The sequence below is a fragment of the Podarcis tiliguerta genome (genome assembly GCF_965153285.1).
Source record: "Podarcis tiliguerta genome assembly, chromosome: 5".
Classification (NCBI taxonomy): domain Eukaryota; kingdom Metazoa; phylum Chordata; class Lepidosauria; order Squamata; family Lacertidae; genus Podarcis; species Podarcis tiliguerta.
This window is the reverse complement of record NC_139538.1, coordinates 40,739,448-40,756,154: the sequence shown is the minus strand read 5'-3', so window position 1 is coordinate 40,756,154 and position 16,707 is coordinate 40,739,448. Positions and strand designations below refer to the sequence as shown.

The 16,707-nt window shown below is 45.7% G+C and overlaps 1 protein-coding gene across 1 annotated transcript in view; it reads left to right on the top strand.

Moving 5' to 3' along the window:
• Positions 1-16,707, top strand: part of ABCC2 (ATP binding cassette subfamily C member 2) — a 34,574-nt gene that overhangs the window by 3,915 nt on the left and 13,952 nt on the right. Inside the window, exons 2-19 of the mRNA XM_083443781.1 lie at positions 2,445-2,618; positions 3,458-3,604; positions 5,171-5,305; positions 5,609-5,731; positions 6,062-6,117; positions 7,706-7,940; positions 8,533-8,708; positions 9,777-9,954; positions 10,472-10,726; positions 11,356-11,421; positions 11,845-11,982; positions 12,068-12,214; positions 12,768-12,852; positions 13,019-13,085; positions 13,363-13,489; positions 13,616-13,792; positions 14,641-14,808; positions 16,017-16,203. Coding sequence (XP_083299907.1) covers positions 2,445-2,618; positions 3,458-3,604; positions 5,171-5,305; positions 5,609-5,731; positions 6,062-6,117; positions 7,706-7,940; positions 8,533-8,708; positions 9,777-9,954; positions 10,472-10,726; positions 11,356-11,421; positions 11,845-11,982; positions 12,068-12,214; positions 12,768-12,852; positions 13,019-13,085; positions 13,363-13,489; positions 13,616-13,792; positions 14,641-14,808; positions 16,017-16,203 — 2,641 coding nt within the window. The remainder of the gene's footprint in view (positions 1-2,444; positions 2,619-3,457; positions 3,605-5,170; positions 5,306-5,608; positions 5,732-6,061; positions 6,118-7,705; positions 7,941-8,532; positions 8,709-9,776; positions 9,955-10,471; positions 10,727-11,355; positions 11,422-11,844; positions 11,983-12,067; positions 12,215-12,767; positions 12,853-13,018; positions 13,086-13,362; positions 13,490-13,615; positions 13,793-14,640; positions 14,809-16,016; positions 16,204-16,707) is intronic.

Genomic DNA, 16,707 nt, shown 5'->3' with positions numbered 1-16,707 from the left:
TTTGAGAGTTGTTGTCTCATCTACTGCTTGTAGGGATCTCAGGGCATTCCACCAGAAATGGGAGCAGAAATTGCCACCATTTGTATGTTCACCCAAGATCAGGAACAGTAACCATGCAAATACAAATGATACCAGCTGTTGTTTATTTAAGTCCATGAATATTACATGCATAATTTTGTTTTTGATGTTTCCCTTTCATTAAAATGCATTGAAATCGGTTACATAATTCATTGTTATTTTCGGCTGTAGCAGATAGCAAAACAAATTAACTTAGGTTATAACTGAACTGTAGCAGAATGGAAACAGTGATGATTGTAACAAAGGCAGGATAGGGTGGAAATCGCTGTCTCTTTACGTCCTTAGCGACTAGCGGTCCTCTTGGCAAGTAGGGTACAACACTAACTTTTCCTTTGCAGTGAAGGATGTTGGGATTTCCCCTGATTCTGTTCATGCCAAGAGTCTGTTTCATACATAACAGGCAGGACTCTCCCAGTGCCTCCAATAAAATGAGATTTTGTGTTTCTGAAATGGTGACGTCTCCAGCAATTACTTCAAACTGTCAGGGCAAACATCAAAAGCCCATTGGTACCTGCTTGAAATCTGGAAGAACCACTGCGAGTCCAAGTAGACAGTACTGGACTAGATGAGTCACATGACATAACACATGACTGATAACACTGTCAAAATATTCCACTGATGTAGTTTCATTGGCAATTGGGTGTCTGCGGTGCAACTGAAACAGTGAGGAGTTGTGCGGGTGACACAGGAATAGGATACATATTCTGTACTCCAGATCATGGTTTTGCCCCTAGTCGCAGTGCGACTTTACACCGTCCTGACCCTTGTAGAAGGAATTTATTTCCATAGATTTCAGTGGGAGGTTTTAATTTAAAACAAAAAACAGGCACTCCCCCAACAATGACAACAACTATATTGTCCTGCCCATATTGTCACAGCAGAGCACTCAATTACAGCACATCATTAATTGCATATAGATCCCATGTTGACAGATTACAACTCAGGAGTGTACAGCATGGGGTTTGATCAGCTCCAGGGGAGCGCAGTCCACTATTACTTCCAATGATTGGCAAGAGCACCGGAATTTGGTGTTGTACAGGGTGCCACTGAAATTTGAGACACCAAGGTCCACCACTGCCCTGTGTGTGTTCGTTCTGTTCCAAAATGGTGCTTCCTAGAGGGATGCCCTGGGGGCTGGCAGCAGTGGGGTCATTACTGGCTTTGCCTCCACTGGGGTACTGTCACATCATTTTGCATGTTGTACATCATGGGAATGTGTTGTTGGGGGGCTCTCTCCACTGTAGACTCATTAGCTGTTTCCCCCATTTAGCTCAAAAGTTCTTTACAAATACAAACCCTAAAAAGTCGTGCAAAAATACTAAATAATTATATTTGCTCCATTAAAACTGCTCAACCAAGCTGCTTGCTGAAGTTTCATTAAAGGGAACGTGGGCTGCAATCATTGCGCTGTAAGGAACAGATTTTTCTACAGCTGTTTTGATCCCACTGTGGTAAAAACGAAATCCAGTTTTGTTCTGCAGAAATAATGGTAAATGTTGAATTAAGGGGAAGAAAGGATGTCCAAATCAGTTTGAGAGTTAAACACAGTATCAGCAATGTTAGCTCACACAGCATGTACATCATAAACCATCACCCATATAGATATCCCACCAGGGTATCTCTAATTGATAACTGCTCTTATTAGATAGCATGTGCAACAAAGGTTCAACGCAATTACATGCTGGTAGTAAACACCACTGCTGTGTTATGGTGAATACAAACATTGACTTTTGCCCACTTGAAAATGTCATTGGATTCTAACACAAAGCATCACTAACTGGCTTGATTGCAGGTGAGTCATCCTGAATGGGTTAGCATAAGGATGAGTAAGGGTGGTTGTAAATCAATGGAACAAGAACACCCTCAGAACAGCAGTGGAGACTGGAGGTGGAAATCAGTTATCCTGGGGTTGTGTTATGATGCATTGGGGCAAATGCAGTAAATCTTTGGAAGATGTTATAGTATTGTAATGGGTTCATGGCAGGTGCTGTGGTATTGGAATTGTGGCAATTGCTGTCAACGTTTACATGCTAATTGTCTGTGTAGATCCACAGTGGAACTTGGGACAGAGATGTAAGGCAGGAATGGGGAACCTGTGTCCCCAACCACCACAGTTGCTGGATTGCAGCTCCCATCATCCTCGACCATTGGCCATGTTAGTTGGGGCAGATGAGAGTTGGACTCCATTAACATCTTGAGTACCACAGGCTCTCCATCAATGGTGCAACACATAGTGCTGTGGGGCATGGATACATGTGAAACTATGTCAGGTAGTACATGTGGGCTAAATATCTTAGCAAGTGTTGGCATATGCCTTATTACAAGTGTTGGCATATGCCTTATTTTCTTGTTTTTGATGCCTCCAGAACTCTTCTTTCCTGGACCGGAATGATGCCGACCTGCCACTCTGCTTTGAACAGACTGTTCTGGTCTGGATCCCCCTGGGCTTCCTCTGGCTCTTTGGCCCATTGCAGCTTCTCCACATCTGCACATCCAGGATGAAGAAATCATCTGTCACAAGAGTTTACCTTATTAAACAGGTGGGAGAGAAAGGTGTGCCCCGGAGTTAGTAGCAGGGTGGAAGCAAAGGGCATGCAGATCAAAGGGCAAAGCAGTTCTCTTGGAGATGGATGGGGGTGATGTGAGAAACCCGGAAAGGCTTTAATTGAAGTAGGGATCTCTGCTAACTGGGAAATGTGGGTGGAAAGAGTAGGAAAGCCGGAAGGTGGGATGAACTTAAGTGTCCTCTGGCCAGAAGCCTTTGAACCATGTCTTGCTTATGTAATGCCGTCACGATAGTGGTGGTGTTTAGTATATACAGAATTGTTAGGAATCAAGTAGTGTATTTACTGTTGATATAGTTTGCGCTGTGATTGTTATAAAAAGGAATACTCAATCAAAACTAACAAACATATACATATATTTATATTTATATTATAAAAAAACACAGGGATTTTTATATGTGTTTTGAACCCGCTTTGAGTGCATTCCTTGCAGGAAAGGGGTATATCAGTCAGTGGCGTAGCGTGGGTTGTCAGCACCCGGGGCAAGGCAAGTAATTTGCGCCCCCTAACCTGTGGATTTGCGCCCCCTAACCCGTGGATTTGCGCCCCCTAACCCTAACCCCCAGATGTTGCACCCGGTGCGGCCGGCCCCCCCCCTGCACCCCCCACGCTACGCCACTGATATCAGTACACTTTATTTTTACTTGACGGAGGGTGTGATGCACAGCAGTGCTCCTGGGCCACTTGGCTCCTGTGGAATGTGGCTTTGCCCTGCATATGTAGCTTCTCCACGATGGGTTTAGAAGCTCCTTACAACCTTATTCTCCTAGAACTTTGCAGGTAGCAATCTGACACTTCTGCTCTTCCTTTGCCAGGTGCTGGCTGCGCTGCTCTTACTGATGGCCCTTGCTGAAGTGTTTTTCACTGTTGCCGAAGACCTCGGAAACCTCCCGCACCCAACCCCTGTTAGCCGAAACCCAATTGTCCAGTACTTGAATCCAGCACTCTACTTCATTAGTTGGGTGAGAGCTCTCCTTCATTAAACCATGTCCTGGAATTAAAGTGTCCTTTATAAAGAACAAGTTTTTTTCACCACAGAGTTGCCAACTCCAGTTTCAGCCTTCTGTTTCCATTGGGCTGTGTGCTAATACAAGTCCTGAGACCTAGAATAGTATTTTGAAGGGAGGGGGTTACATTAGAGAAAAAACAAGGAAGAAAAGAGTCAAATGCTCCCCCCCCCCCCATGCCAGCGCTCTGATATTCTCTGATCTTTAAAGCAGCTGCCTGAAACGGCTTTTTCTTTTTTTAAGGGAGATTTAGGATAATAATAAATTTATTTATTTATTAACCCAAACCTTATACCACAACATAAAAGAGCAGACACTAGAACATAATAAAAAGTGATCCCACACTAATTCCCCATCATCAAACTCCCATATTTCCCAAGTACACCATGAAAAGAACAAACTAACAAGGAACATTAAGCTGCATATGAGAAAACAACAACAACAGTGGCTGCCCATTGGCCCAAGTCCTCTGGGTGGTTTAAAATACAATAAAAAACAGTGGGACAATCTCAGTACAAATATTCAGTGAACAAAATTTGTCCATCACCCTCATATTATTCTCAAAGTGCTTCTCCACGAGGGTAGATCCCTTTCTCATTGTCCCTTCAATGGCAAACTGCTACCCCAAGGTGCATCATACACCTCAAGTCACATCTTATTTGGTATGTCCCTGAAGATGGGCACCTGTGTATTTTCTCCTGTGGGGCAAGTAGCAGATTTGAGATGAGGCAGCATTTATCAAGAAAATACTACAGGGAGAAAGGGTTAAAAACAGCAACCAGAACTGACAACCCAATCAGATTCACACCTGCCCAATACCCCTTCCACTGGTATAAAAGTTTTTATATCTATCTATCTATAGATATATATATATAGATATATAGATATAGATATATACACACACGCACACACATATTGATTTTTATTGCTGCTTCTATTTCTTACATTTTATTTTATTGTTATTTGAATTCTGTCATCAAAAGCCATGTCTTAAGAAATAAAAGAAGCAATAAAAATAAAGTTGAAAATCATACAGCATCTAGCACAGCACATCACAATTGCTACAACAGGCAGAAAAGCCATAAAGTGGTTCTGCCAAGACCCTCAGCAGTTTTCAAGTGCTCTGCAGGGCTGGGTGGGGTGGGAACCACTGATTTAGTTTGTCACATTTAATTACACCCTGGCTAGCTGATATGATCTGAGCTAGGGAGGTATAGTTTTTTTTAGCATTATACAAATTTAGAATTATGAAGGCAAAGGCCATTCTCTTATTTCATAATTAATACATCAGTCTGTTTCCAGATCTCATTCTGGAATCTCGACTAGAAGTCACAAGCCATGTTTTGATCTAGTCTCAAGTGAGCATGTTCAGCGAGCTAAGAAGGTGGATCTCAGGTTCCTCTTCATTATCAAGTTTGATGTCCAGCCTGGTGCCATGAGTTTACATCACGCCTCCCTCCATTTCCTAACCCTGAAACCAACCCAGTCTTGAAAACTCTTGGCTCTTTTTCGCTACTGCAGTTGCTCGTTCTGCTGATCCATCACAGCCGCCGCTTCACCGTCCGCAGAGACTCGGGGACTCTCTTCATCTTCCTCCTCCTTTCTGTGCTCTGTGGTGTATTTCAGCTCCAGACTCTCATCCGGCAAGCAATACAGGTCAGAAACACAAGAAGCCTATGAAAAACTAGGCAACCCAGGATGGCAAAGGTTGAGGTGGCCCCAGCAAAGCCACCTCTAGGGTCATTCAGCTCTGCAAGCCTGTCTGCTGTGGTTCACCCACCCTATTTCTCAGGACAGTCTTGAGGCAGGGGGGAATGGGGAAAAAGGCCAAAAAGAAGCTTCAGGAAGGAGTTGTCCTGGTGCACAGACTTTAGCCCTAACTGCTTGGGAAGAAGTGGGTCCAGCTCCACAATTTGGTTACTTCCACTAGTATCTCCCATTTGCTTTCTTCTCTTGCAGGGCTCCATCACTGATGTGCCACGTTTTAGCTTCTTCCTTGTCTCCTATGGGCTTCAACTTATTTTGTTCTTCATCTCTATTGTTTCCGACGTTGCCCCCGAAATGAAGGAAGCTGCAAAGAAAGTAAGTGTCTTCAGCTGCATGCACTAGACTTGTAGGATAACCTTTGGGACAGGAACAGCCATTGGTATCCTGCATGGTATCCCCACTTTGTATAGGTTCTCGGAGTGGGCTTGATGGGATAGGGAATGTTTCCACATACCAGCTCACCAGGAAACTGGGTTTCATAGGCCACACCTGGCTGCCTGATGCACTGTTTGGTGGGAGTGGTCTCAAAAGGAACATTTGCCATATGTGTCTTGAAGGCTTTGTTTCAAAAGGTGACAGCCAAGTTAGTCACACTATTGTTCCCTGAATGTTTCACCTAGACATTCTGCCTCCCATGTTTTTCAGAACCCAGAGATTGTGGCCTCTTTCCTGAGCTTCCTCACTTTCCAGTGGTACAGCAGGTATGCAAATCTGAGTGGGAAAGATAAGTGTATTACATCTAGGAGTATAAAGGTTAGGGTTAGGGTCAACTAATCTGTCCCATTAGTGCAAGGATTTCTGCTTATGAAACAGGACTTCTCCCTGCTCTCCTCCCGTTGTGCATGTGGGAGATTTGCAGTCAAACCTAACAGTGCTAGTTAGTATATGAAGGGGTTAAGACCACAGAGTTCTAATCACTAGTGTAGGCTCAGTGAAGTCACACCCCTTCTTCTTCTGAGAGGGAGGAAGTAAAGCTTATTTCTTGTTCTTCTCTCTCTCTCTCTCTCTCTCTCCGCTCCAAGCAATGGAGGCGGATGTGCCTCAACTTAACTCCCATCCTCACACATGTGTCTGAGGCTGCTTTGATGTATTTCAACTACCGCATTTTTCGCCCTATAGGACACACTTTTCCCCCTCCAAAAATGAAGGGGAAATGTGTGTGCATCCTATGGGGTGAATACAGGCTTTTGCTGAAGCCTGGAGAGCAAGAGGGGTCGGTGCGCACCGACCCCTCTCGCTCTCCAGGCTTCAGGCAGCTCCGCGCAACCCTCCGGAGCCCGGCGCGGCTTTGCCATCGCTCTGGCTCCCGTTCTGGGGGCTGGGGTGGGAAAATAATTTTTTCCCCTTTATTCCCCCCCCCCCCCAAAAAAAATCTAGGTGCGTCCTATGGGCCGGTGCGTCCTATAGGGCGAAAAAGACGGTAAGTATTTTACCTGCATTATTTTACTGCTGTTGCATAAAGGAAAATGCATGACTGTGACCTCAGTTAAGTATTTTTAAACTTACTTCAGTGTGTGGTCTGTTTCATTGCATGAGGGTAGTGTGGCTCAGCTGCTTCATGCAGCTGAATGGAAATGGAAAAAAAAAACCCTTTAATGGCCAATTCCTATGTTTCATTAATCTGCCTAACAATGGGCCTTAATACTCTGCTAACTGGGGCTCTCTATGTGCTAGCCCTGTGTTTTGAAAACAGACGCCAGCCATTTTTTCTTTTGTTGTTATCCCACACATGTGGATCTCTAAAGGATTAGATAGAGTTAATTTCCTCTTACCAGTTCCCACCAGTGCATACCCTGCACCCTCTGGGGAACCCTGAGAACAGATTTAAGGGGGCACCAGAGGAGGAGAATGTTCTGTTGTGCAAGGAGAAATCCTTGCGCTGATGGAATGTCCACTTAGCACTATGTCAGATTCCCCCATATGGGTCTTTAGCTGAGTGTGAAGCAATTGGAAAGTGGGGGGAGTTGAGGATGGGAGAGCTAAGGGCTTTGGATCTGAAATATTTGCATGGAGAGAAATGCCGTACTGCAAAGTCATGTTTTAAACCAAGCTTCTATTTAAGTCTTTTATTTCCTCTGCTGTGTCTAACTAGAGGGTCTAGCCTTTTGTCATTCTTCATTCTGTTCAACAAGTGCCAACTGATGGGGAGCTGACAGCCTCTCACGTCTCTCAAAGCCCCAACCCTTGGATACTGGGCTCATTTCACTGTTGTGCCTGAGCATGGTCAAAGCAACAAGTTAGTGGGGTGAAGGGTTTTGAGCACCTGAGTAAATCTGCTGTACCTTTCAGGATGGTGCTCAAGGGCTATCGCAAGCCACTAGAAATTGATGACCTCTGGGACTTGAAGGAAGAACATAAGACGGGGAAAATTTTAAGCTCGCTTGAGAAGAACATGGCAGCTGGAATAAAAAATGCTCAGCGGAAACTGGAGATCCGGCAACGGAAGAGGAAACTTCATTCAGCAGCTGCTGACCAGTACATGAATGGCTTGAGCAAAGCCCAGAGTCAGGATGCATTGGTTTTGGTAACTACTGCTGCCGGGAGAGAGAGCGGGGGCTTATATTTCAGATCCAAATGCTGGACTGAATGGGAGGAAATCTTACACACAGGATCCCCAAGCCCACTGCAGCTTAGAGCTTTTTTTTTGGGGGGGGGGTGTCCGGTGGCAATATCACTGTGCTTTACAAGGGGGGGGGGGGGCTTCTGCACGTATCAGAAGCTCCATTTTGCACAATGTAGGAATCAGACATTTAGTGTTGCGGTCCCTATCCTTTGAACCCTGCTCCCCTTGAAAATTAGACAGGTGCTGTCTCAGTTGTCTTTTTGGCATCTATTGAAGACCATCTTCTTTTGAGGAGCCTTCTAAATTAATAACTTTCCCAGTCTGCATCTGTACTGGAATTCTTTTTTAAGAGGTTCAAAATACGTTTTTATAGTTTATAACTTCTTGTTTGCCATCCTGGGGCTCCTTTGGGAAGTAAAGTGGGATACAAATTTATCAAATTAAGAAATCTTTATAAATAAATAAGATGGCTGGCTTTATGTGGCAGTTGCCCCACCCTGAGAGTTGGGGGCTGCTTGATGCCTGCCAAACCTAAACCCTGCTCTGAATTTAGGAAGAGAAGAAGGAAAAAGGCAAGAAGGAGGCAGACAAGAAAGACTCTCGTGGTGACTACGCGAAGAGCTGGCTGATGGCTTCTATATTCGGAACCTTTACTGGGAACCTTATGAAATCAGTGGCACTCAAGGTAGTGCAGGACCTCCTGGTGTTTGTGAGCCCTCAGCTACTGAAGTGAGTCCTCGTAGCTCCAGTTTTTAATTCTGAGTTTTCCTGGTGACCTGGATGGTGGGCGATGGGGTTTAAATAAGCTTCTGATGCAGGAAGATCTTGACACTGGCTGGAAATCCATATACAGTGGTACCTCGGGTTACATACGCTTCAGGTTACATATGCTTCAGGTTACATACTCCGCTAACCCAGAAATAGTGCTTCAGGTTAAGAACTTTGCTTCAGGATGAGACCAGAAATCGTCCTCCGGCGGCACGGCAGCAGCAGGAGGCCCCATTAGCTAAAGTGGTGCTTCAGGTTAAGAACAGTTTCAGGTTAAGTATGGACCTCCAGAACAAATTAAGTACTTAACCCGAGGTACCACTGTATACGGTCTGGACCATCCACACGCTGATGAATTCCTTAAAACATTCTCACAGTTTTAAAGGCACAAACTATGTGCCTGAAGATTCCAGGCGCAACTAAAACAATTTCCTTGCGCTTCTGCTGTAAGATGGTGCATTAAGATGGCTTTTATAGATGAGGAACATTCTGAGAGAAAGTCAGGGTTTGGATCTGAAAAATGATTACCCCAGGTCCAGGTTTTATACTGTGGTCCCATTTTAGTTGTCTCATATTAGTTGTCCATTGTAGGGGATAAGTAACAGAGTTTGCTCCAGGGAAGAACAGTTTGGTCTCTGCATTGAGGAATAGTGATGAGTTATGTTTTAGACTTAATTGAGATATATCCCTAAGGCTGCTATCACATATATACTTAGCTGGGACTGGGCATAAGTCCCACTGAGCACAATGGGACTTATTTCTGAGTGGACATGTATACTAAAATTGTCCACTGGAGACATGGAGGTGTTCAGGAAAGAGCCACAAAGGTTGCATGTGGCCTGTGAGTTGTCCACATGTGACATATGGTTTCATTACATGAGCCTGGTTGAGGAGGAGCCTGTAGCCTGTGTGTGGAAGAACAAGAGGCTGATGCTTAGGGCTTATGGGAGGCGGGCGTGTTATTGGGCTGTGGTTTGTGCAAGCCTGAGTCTAATTTAGGGAGATGCTCATCATTATTTTCTCTCGCAGGCTGATGATCTCCTTTGTGTCAGACCCAAATGCCTATCTTTGGCATGGCTACCTCTATGCAGTGCTGCTCTTTCTGACAGCACTGGTGCAGTCCATCTGCCTACAGCAGTATTTCCAACTCTGCTTTGAACTGGGCATGCTCGTACGCACTGCTCTTATGGCTGCCATCTACAAGAAGGTCAGCTGGGTCCTTCGCCTTTTGTGGGTGCTGCTTTCCTTAGTTCTGACCAATCAACTTTGACTGCTTTCCCCTGGATCTTGGGATGGAGGGATCCTTTGACATTCACACTTCTTTGATTTTTTGCAGTGCAGTTATCCAGCCAAGGAATGCATTCAGAAATGCATACACTGGGATAAAGTGTGCACAAAATGCATACATAAGTGATAATAGCACACACAGATGCATTATATTTGGGGAAACAGCTTTGCAGAGATGTGTACATTAGGCAAGTTTGCATGCAAATGGGTATATTAGGAGAAATTCATACTAAAATGCTGATGGATTTTCATGGATTTTGTTTTTAAAATTGCAAACTGATGTGGAGGACTAAAGTGAAGATTGGAAAAGTGAGATAATGAGACAGGAAGTCGCTGACAGATTTGCTCATCCTTAGTGCTTTGTGCCCTGGTCCCTAGTGTCTATGGAATTATCTGGTACCCCTAGTTTTTACAGCCACTGTTGTATCTGCTTTCAGGCCCTTACTGTTTCCAATGCCACACGGAAGGAATCCACGGTGGGCGAGACGGTGAATCTGATGTCCGCGGATGCCCAGCGCTTCATGGACTTCACAAACATGATGCACCAGCTGTGGTCGGCTCCCCTGCAGATTGTGCTGTCTATAGTGTTTCTGTGGCTGGAGCTCGGCCCCTCTGTGCTCGCTGGGATTGCTGTCATGGTCCTGCTTATCCCCATCAATGCTGTGCTGGTCACAAAGGCCAGAGCCATCCAGGTGAGGGAAGGAATGTCCTGGGTGGGTGGGGAACCAGCAGTGCCTTTTTGTTTGAAAGGGCTGTGAGGTCAGTTCTGCTACAGAGGACAAATTCTTAGGCCAAGCGTGTGCTCCAAATGCTAACCTTGAATTTTGAATGTAACTGCCCTGTGCCATTTTTTGCACTGGGCTTCAGTGAGTAGATTTAATTCTACTAAAAGCAGCCTATTAAAAATAGTCTGTCCGGTTCATTTATTCAAAATCCTGAAGTCTGATTATCCCAGTTTAATGTAGATGTTTCAGAGCTTAGGACAAGACTGAGCATTGTAATCTGTAGAAAATGCAACTTGAAAAAAAGAGACAATGCATGTATTTGTGTGTGTGTGGTGTGTGTGTGTGTGTGTGTGTGTGTGTATATATAAATTTCTGAGCACTGTAGACCTCCGTAGAATAAGTCCCATAGGGCACAGGATCACACCCGCCCCCAGCTTCACTTTCAGAGATCTATTGGACAATTAAGGGCAAAACTATGGCAATGTGGTGCCTCTAACTGTCAGAGACAAAGCACAAATGACTTGTCCCTGGGCAACGTATTATGTGGGGCTGGAACAATGATCAACTCCCTCTTTGCAACTTACTTCTTTGTGCAGGTGAAGAACATGAAGCACAAGGATGAGCGCATGAAAATAATGAATGAAATTCTCAGCGGCATCAAGGTGAGTAGCAGAGACCAGATTGCTCCAGCACAGTGATGAGTTGGCTGTACTGATGGAAACATCAATGGATTTTTTTTTAATTTTTTTAGTCTGACCTTGCATTGCTTGCAGCACAATCCTAGCCACGTCTACTGATAATTAAGTCCATTTGAATTCAGTTAGGCTTACTTCTCGGTAAGTGGAGTTTGAATTGCAGATAAGGCAGAGGATAACTGGGAGTGTTGCCTCTGATCTCTGCCAGATGCCTTCCCAAAGCAGGCATGCAAGGTCAGCGCCTGCTTAGCCTTTGCCTGCAATGTGTGTGTTAGGGAAGGGGCTTGTGCTGGAAATGAGACATGGTAGGATGGAGCCCTGCTCCTGCTTTCCCTGGATAGAAAGCTCTGTTGAACTGAGCCCCATATCTGACCAGAAGCATCCTTTCAGATCCTGAAGCTGTTTGCCTGGGAGCCGTCATTTGAGAAACGAGTCGGAGGAATCAGGGCACAGGAGCTGAAGCGGCTGCTGCGCTTTGCCTACCTGCAATCCATCTCCATCTTCCTCTTCGCCTGTGCTCCTTTCATAGTAAGACAGCACACTATTTTTGTTCCTTTTGCTCATTCCTTGCAGTGTAGAAGATGCCCCTCACCCTGTGACTCTCCTTCCTTAGGTCTCTGTGGTAACATTTGCTGTGTATGTGTTGGTTGATGAAAACAATGTCTTGGATGCGCAGAAAGCCTTCACTTCTATCTCTCTATTCAACGTCCTGCGCTTCCCTCTGGGCTTCCTGCCATTGACACTGTCCTCCCTAGTACAGGTGAGTAGGCTGGTGAGGGACCTATATCCTGTAACTGAGGTGGGAGGCGGAGCCTGACCCCGGTTTTGGTGCTCACACCCTGTTTGTAGAGAGAGATGGTTGGGTCCTGGGTTGTGCAAATGGCACTGGGGCTCCCTTAGCTTTAGGTTGCATATCATAGACTCATTATCAGTCTGTATGGCAAATGTCTCTCTCAACAAGTCACAGAGCACCAGAAAGCACCAAGCTACTCCAGTTTTGAGAGGGTCTTTGGCAAAGCGCCCCCAGGCAGTTTTACCTGGCAAGGGAGGCAGCCATGACTGGCAACACTCTGATCATCTCTGGATGGCTGAGTCTGGGTGTTGCAGTTTTAATTTCCCATAATGCCTCAGCATAATGCCATGTCAGAGGCATTGAGGGAAATTGAAAGAGAAGCTCCCAAACCTAATCAGTTGGTGCTGATCATAGCTCTAAAATGTTTAAAGTGGGCACAGGCATCATAATTGGATTCTGCAGGTGTGCTGGTACCCCAATCACTGCCTGGCGTGCCTGACTTTGCCTCTACACCTTACAGGTCAATGTATCTACTGAACGGCTGGAGCGCTACCTGGGCAGTGAAGACCTGAACACTTCGGCCATATGTCATGAACCGAGCCCTGGTAATTGAAGGTTAGGGTTTGGAGGTCATAGCAGGCAGAGTTCTGAAGCGAATGTAGAAGGCTGGTAAAAATGCGTAAGAAGTCAGGTGTGACTTCTTCTGTGATGGGGCCGGAATCGTTCCTACACTGTCCTTGATGATAATGCTACCTTTTCTTTCTCCTCTAGGCTGTGCTGTGACTTTCTCTGAGGCCTCCTTTGCTTGGGAACAAAATTCAGATGCCACCATTAGAGAGTAAGTCACCATATACCAGACCAATTTTGTATGTATGTGGGGAGGAGATTTAGGGATATGTCTGTGATCCTTTGCGTTAAAGTTGTAAGTGGGGGGGGGGGTGTCCTTTCTTACCCACTTGCCTGTTGGATAAGGCAGGGAAACGTAAACCAGGCCTTGAACGATAATGAGAATGTTCTGGTAGAGTTTCTCTCAGTCGGGATGGTTCCTTCCTGGCCCCAAAGACCAGTCCACTTCCGTATACATGCTTCTTCCATGTGCTACTTTTCTCCTGCAGCATAAACTTGAAAATTCCAAATGGGCACCTGTTGGCCATTGTAGGACCTGTGGGATCAGGCAAATCCTCACTGGTGTCAGCCATGTTGGGAGAGATGGAGAACATCAAAGGACATATCAATGTTCAGGTGAGAGGAGGTGGCGGCTCTGCTAAGAAGCCCCAGAGAAGCTGGAGGCTAATCTGCAATTCACTGATTTTCCCAAGTACTATTGACTAGATAGATGTCTCCTCCTCCTTCCTCTTGCTTCCTCAGGGCTCCATAGCCTATGTGTCTCAGCAAGCATGGATCCAGAATGCCACACTGAAGGACAACATCCTTTTTGGGTCACCCTTCGATGAGGCCCGATACCAACAGGTCATAGATGCTTGTGCTCTTCTCCCAGACCTGCAGCTGCTGCCAGGAGGAGACCTTACTGAGATTGGAGAGAAGGTGCCAACCTTGGGCTTAATGGCAGAAGGGGCAGGTGGTAATCTGGGGCGATGGAGCAAGTAGAACAGGGAGGGAGATGTCTCTGATATATGCAGGAACAAGGGATGCTGTGGGTGATGGTCCAGCCTTGCAAAGAAATCTGCAAAAGTTCCTAGCCAAATAGTAGTGGTTACTAGTGCTCTTGTGGCCACATGTAGCTGTGTTTTTCTTTCATGGCCCATTGAGAGCCTGGAAGAAAACAAAAACATCCAACTCTGTTCTGAATTACAAAAACTTTCCATGGAGATTCTTAAGAGGTCCAATGGATAGCTCATTTGGTTGGAGTGTGGTGCTGATAACACCACGTTTGCAGGTTTGATCCCCATATGAGACAGCTGCATATTCCTGCATTGAGTGGGGTTGGACTAGATGATCCTCAGGGTCCCTTCCAACTCTGAAATTCTACTTTTCTATGACTTTCATTGAGAGTTAACACTGATCATATTTGGTTATCTTTGGACATCAGTATGAGGTGTGGGGAGAGCAAGTGTTAATGTAGGAGCTGTGCAGGACTAAGGGAGGGCAGGAGAATTGTTATTGGGAGAGTGCATAAGAATAGGAGAAGTCCTGAAAGGGCATTTGATTGGATGGATGATTACAGGAAAATGGTGAATTGTTGTAGAGTATTATAGTGTTCACTGTCATGTGGTGTGAGTTTCAGCAGGACCATCTTCATCAGTCAAGGCTGACCAAGCCAAATGCATTGGAGGGGGCTGCTTCTGACTCAAGTAATCAGAGCTCAAGCTGTTGCCATGCACTGAACCACAGAGAAAGCTCAGAGATCCTAGCTTGGCTGTTTTCTTCTGCAGGGCATTAACCTTAGTGGAGGCCAGAAGCAGCGTGTCAGCCTGGCCAGAGCTGTATACAACAACGCAGACATCTACTTGCTGGATGACCCCCTGTCGGCTGTGGATTCCCATGTAGGACGCCACATTTTTGACCAAGTGCTGGGGCCACAGGGGCTGCTGCAGCATAAGGTGAGCTCTTGCCTGCCCTGCAGACCCTGTTTTGTGAAGAGCAGATGGATAAATGTTTGGTTTGTTAGGCTACAAGACTGATACTCCACTTTTCTTCCAAAGCGAACAAAAAAGCGAATAAAAATCTAGCCAATGTGGGAGACTAGCGTTACTGATTCAGGTAACTGAAAGTTGGCTCCAAAAGAAGCCACTGACTCCAAATGGTCTGTGACTGTTTTCTATAGATGGAAGCTTGCTCTGTCCCTGGTAAAGAGTGTAGAGCTCAACCCTCTTTGGGACTGAGGTCCATATTACTTGAATCAGTAAATTAAATCAACTGCATCAGCTGGATTTGGTGTTTGCTTCTGTTTTGTGATGCTGCCTTTCAGTGTGTTCTTAGAAAACTGAGGCAGCTGGCAGAAGGCTAAGCAAACAACAATGCTAAATAAAGAGGATTAGAAATTCAACATACGGCAATATTAAGATGCATGAAAGCCAAATGTCAGGACCTAACCTAGCTCCAAGAGTGGGTCCTGTTCAGGTAGAGGTGTTCAAGGATCCGAAGGGAAACAGATGTGGCCACAGATGGAGTGGAGGTCAAGCATTGGATCGAAGTCAATAGATGCGATCGTAGGTAGTCTGGAGTTCATGCAGATGAAGATCCAAAGGCCAGAGGCATGTGTAGAGTCAGAACCTGGCAGAAAGGCAGCAACAGGGGGTTGATGGGGTCAGGAGCAGATGTGAGGTAGCAGGCTGTCATCACAGTCCAAGGAAAAGGAGTAAGCTGCTCTTCAATAAGCTGCTCTACCTAGTGGCTTAGGTTGGTTGCAATGGTTTTGTAGGGACTGGCATGTTCCAGTTGGCTTGGAGAGTCAGCTGAGAGTCTTCTAGCTGGAAGCTCAGCTGCTTCTCTTCAGGCTGGAGCTGCATCCTAGAAATTGTAGCTGCTGGGAGGGGTTTCTGGTTCCTGTGTTTGAAGGAGGAGTGGCCATTTCGATGGGGAAATAGATATAGCATTTGTTTTTTTCAAAGCTGGCAGGAGGAGGATTCAGGAGGGTTAGTTTAAGTTAACGAAGTGGGCTTTTTGTAAAGGAGAGACAGGTGAGTCCACGGTGTGCCTGTAGAAGTCTTCCTGATATAATGTCGTAGGTCCAGAGTAAGGAGTGGCTGGGGGTGCCATCTTCTTGATACTACCTCCTTAATTTGTGATATGCTGGTTTGTGCCACAGACTCGGATCCTGGTGACTCATAGCCTAAGCTTCCTGGCCCAAGTGGATGACATTGTGGTGCTGGTGGCTGGAGCTGTTTCCGAACAGGGTTCTTACAGCACCTTACTGGCTAATGGTAAAGCATTTGCTCAGCTGCTCAACACATATGGAAACCAACAGGAAAACAGTCCTGAAGAGGAAGCTACAGGTAAGAAAACATTACATTATACAGGAGGGGTAGGGGAACCTTATCAGGATTGGCCTTTTAAGCCAAATTTGACAGGTGAGCTGGGCTCCTCACCTGTCGCCTGACTTCACAAAAAAAGCAAGGTGCTGCTGAAACAGAAGAAAACATATTTTATTTAGTAGCATAATCAGGGAGGTGGTTTGCATTGGAACGTCTACCACAATGAAGGTTTCCCCCCTCTAGCAGGGGTTTCAGTGTAAACCCTTTCCTGATTAGGAAGGGAGTTGAACTGAATCCTGACACATGGAGTAGGATTTAACTTTCCCAAATCCTGTTGCATTGATTGCGCATGCCAACTTTCCTGTGGGGAACTGGTTCTATTGCTTCACCTGCAGCCACCCATCAGAGCAATGCCAGCTGATTGACAGGTGGGCATGGTTTTGAGAAAATGGCCTTGAGGTCCAAGGTGGTACCACTGGCAGGCTAAGATTGGCCTGTGGCCCAGAGGTTCCTCACTCTTTGTAT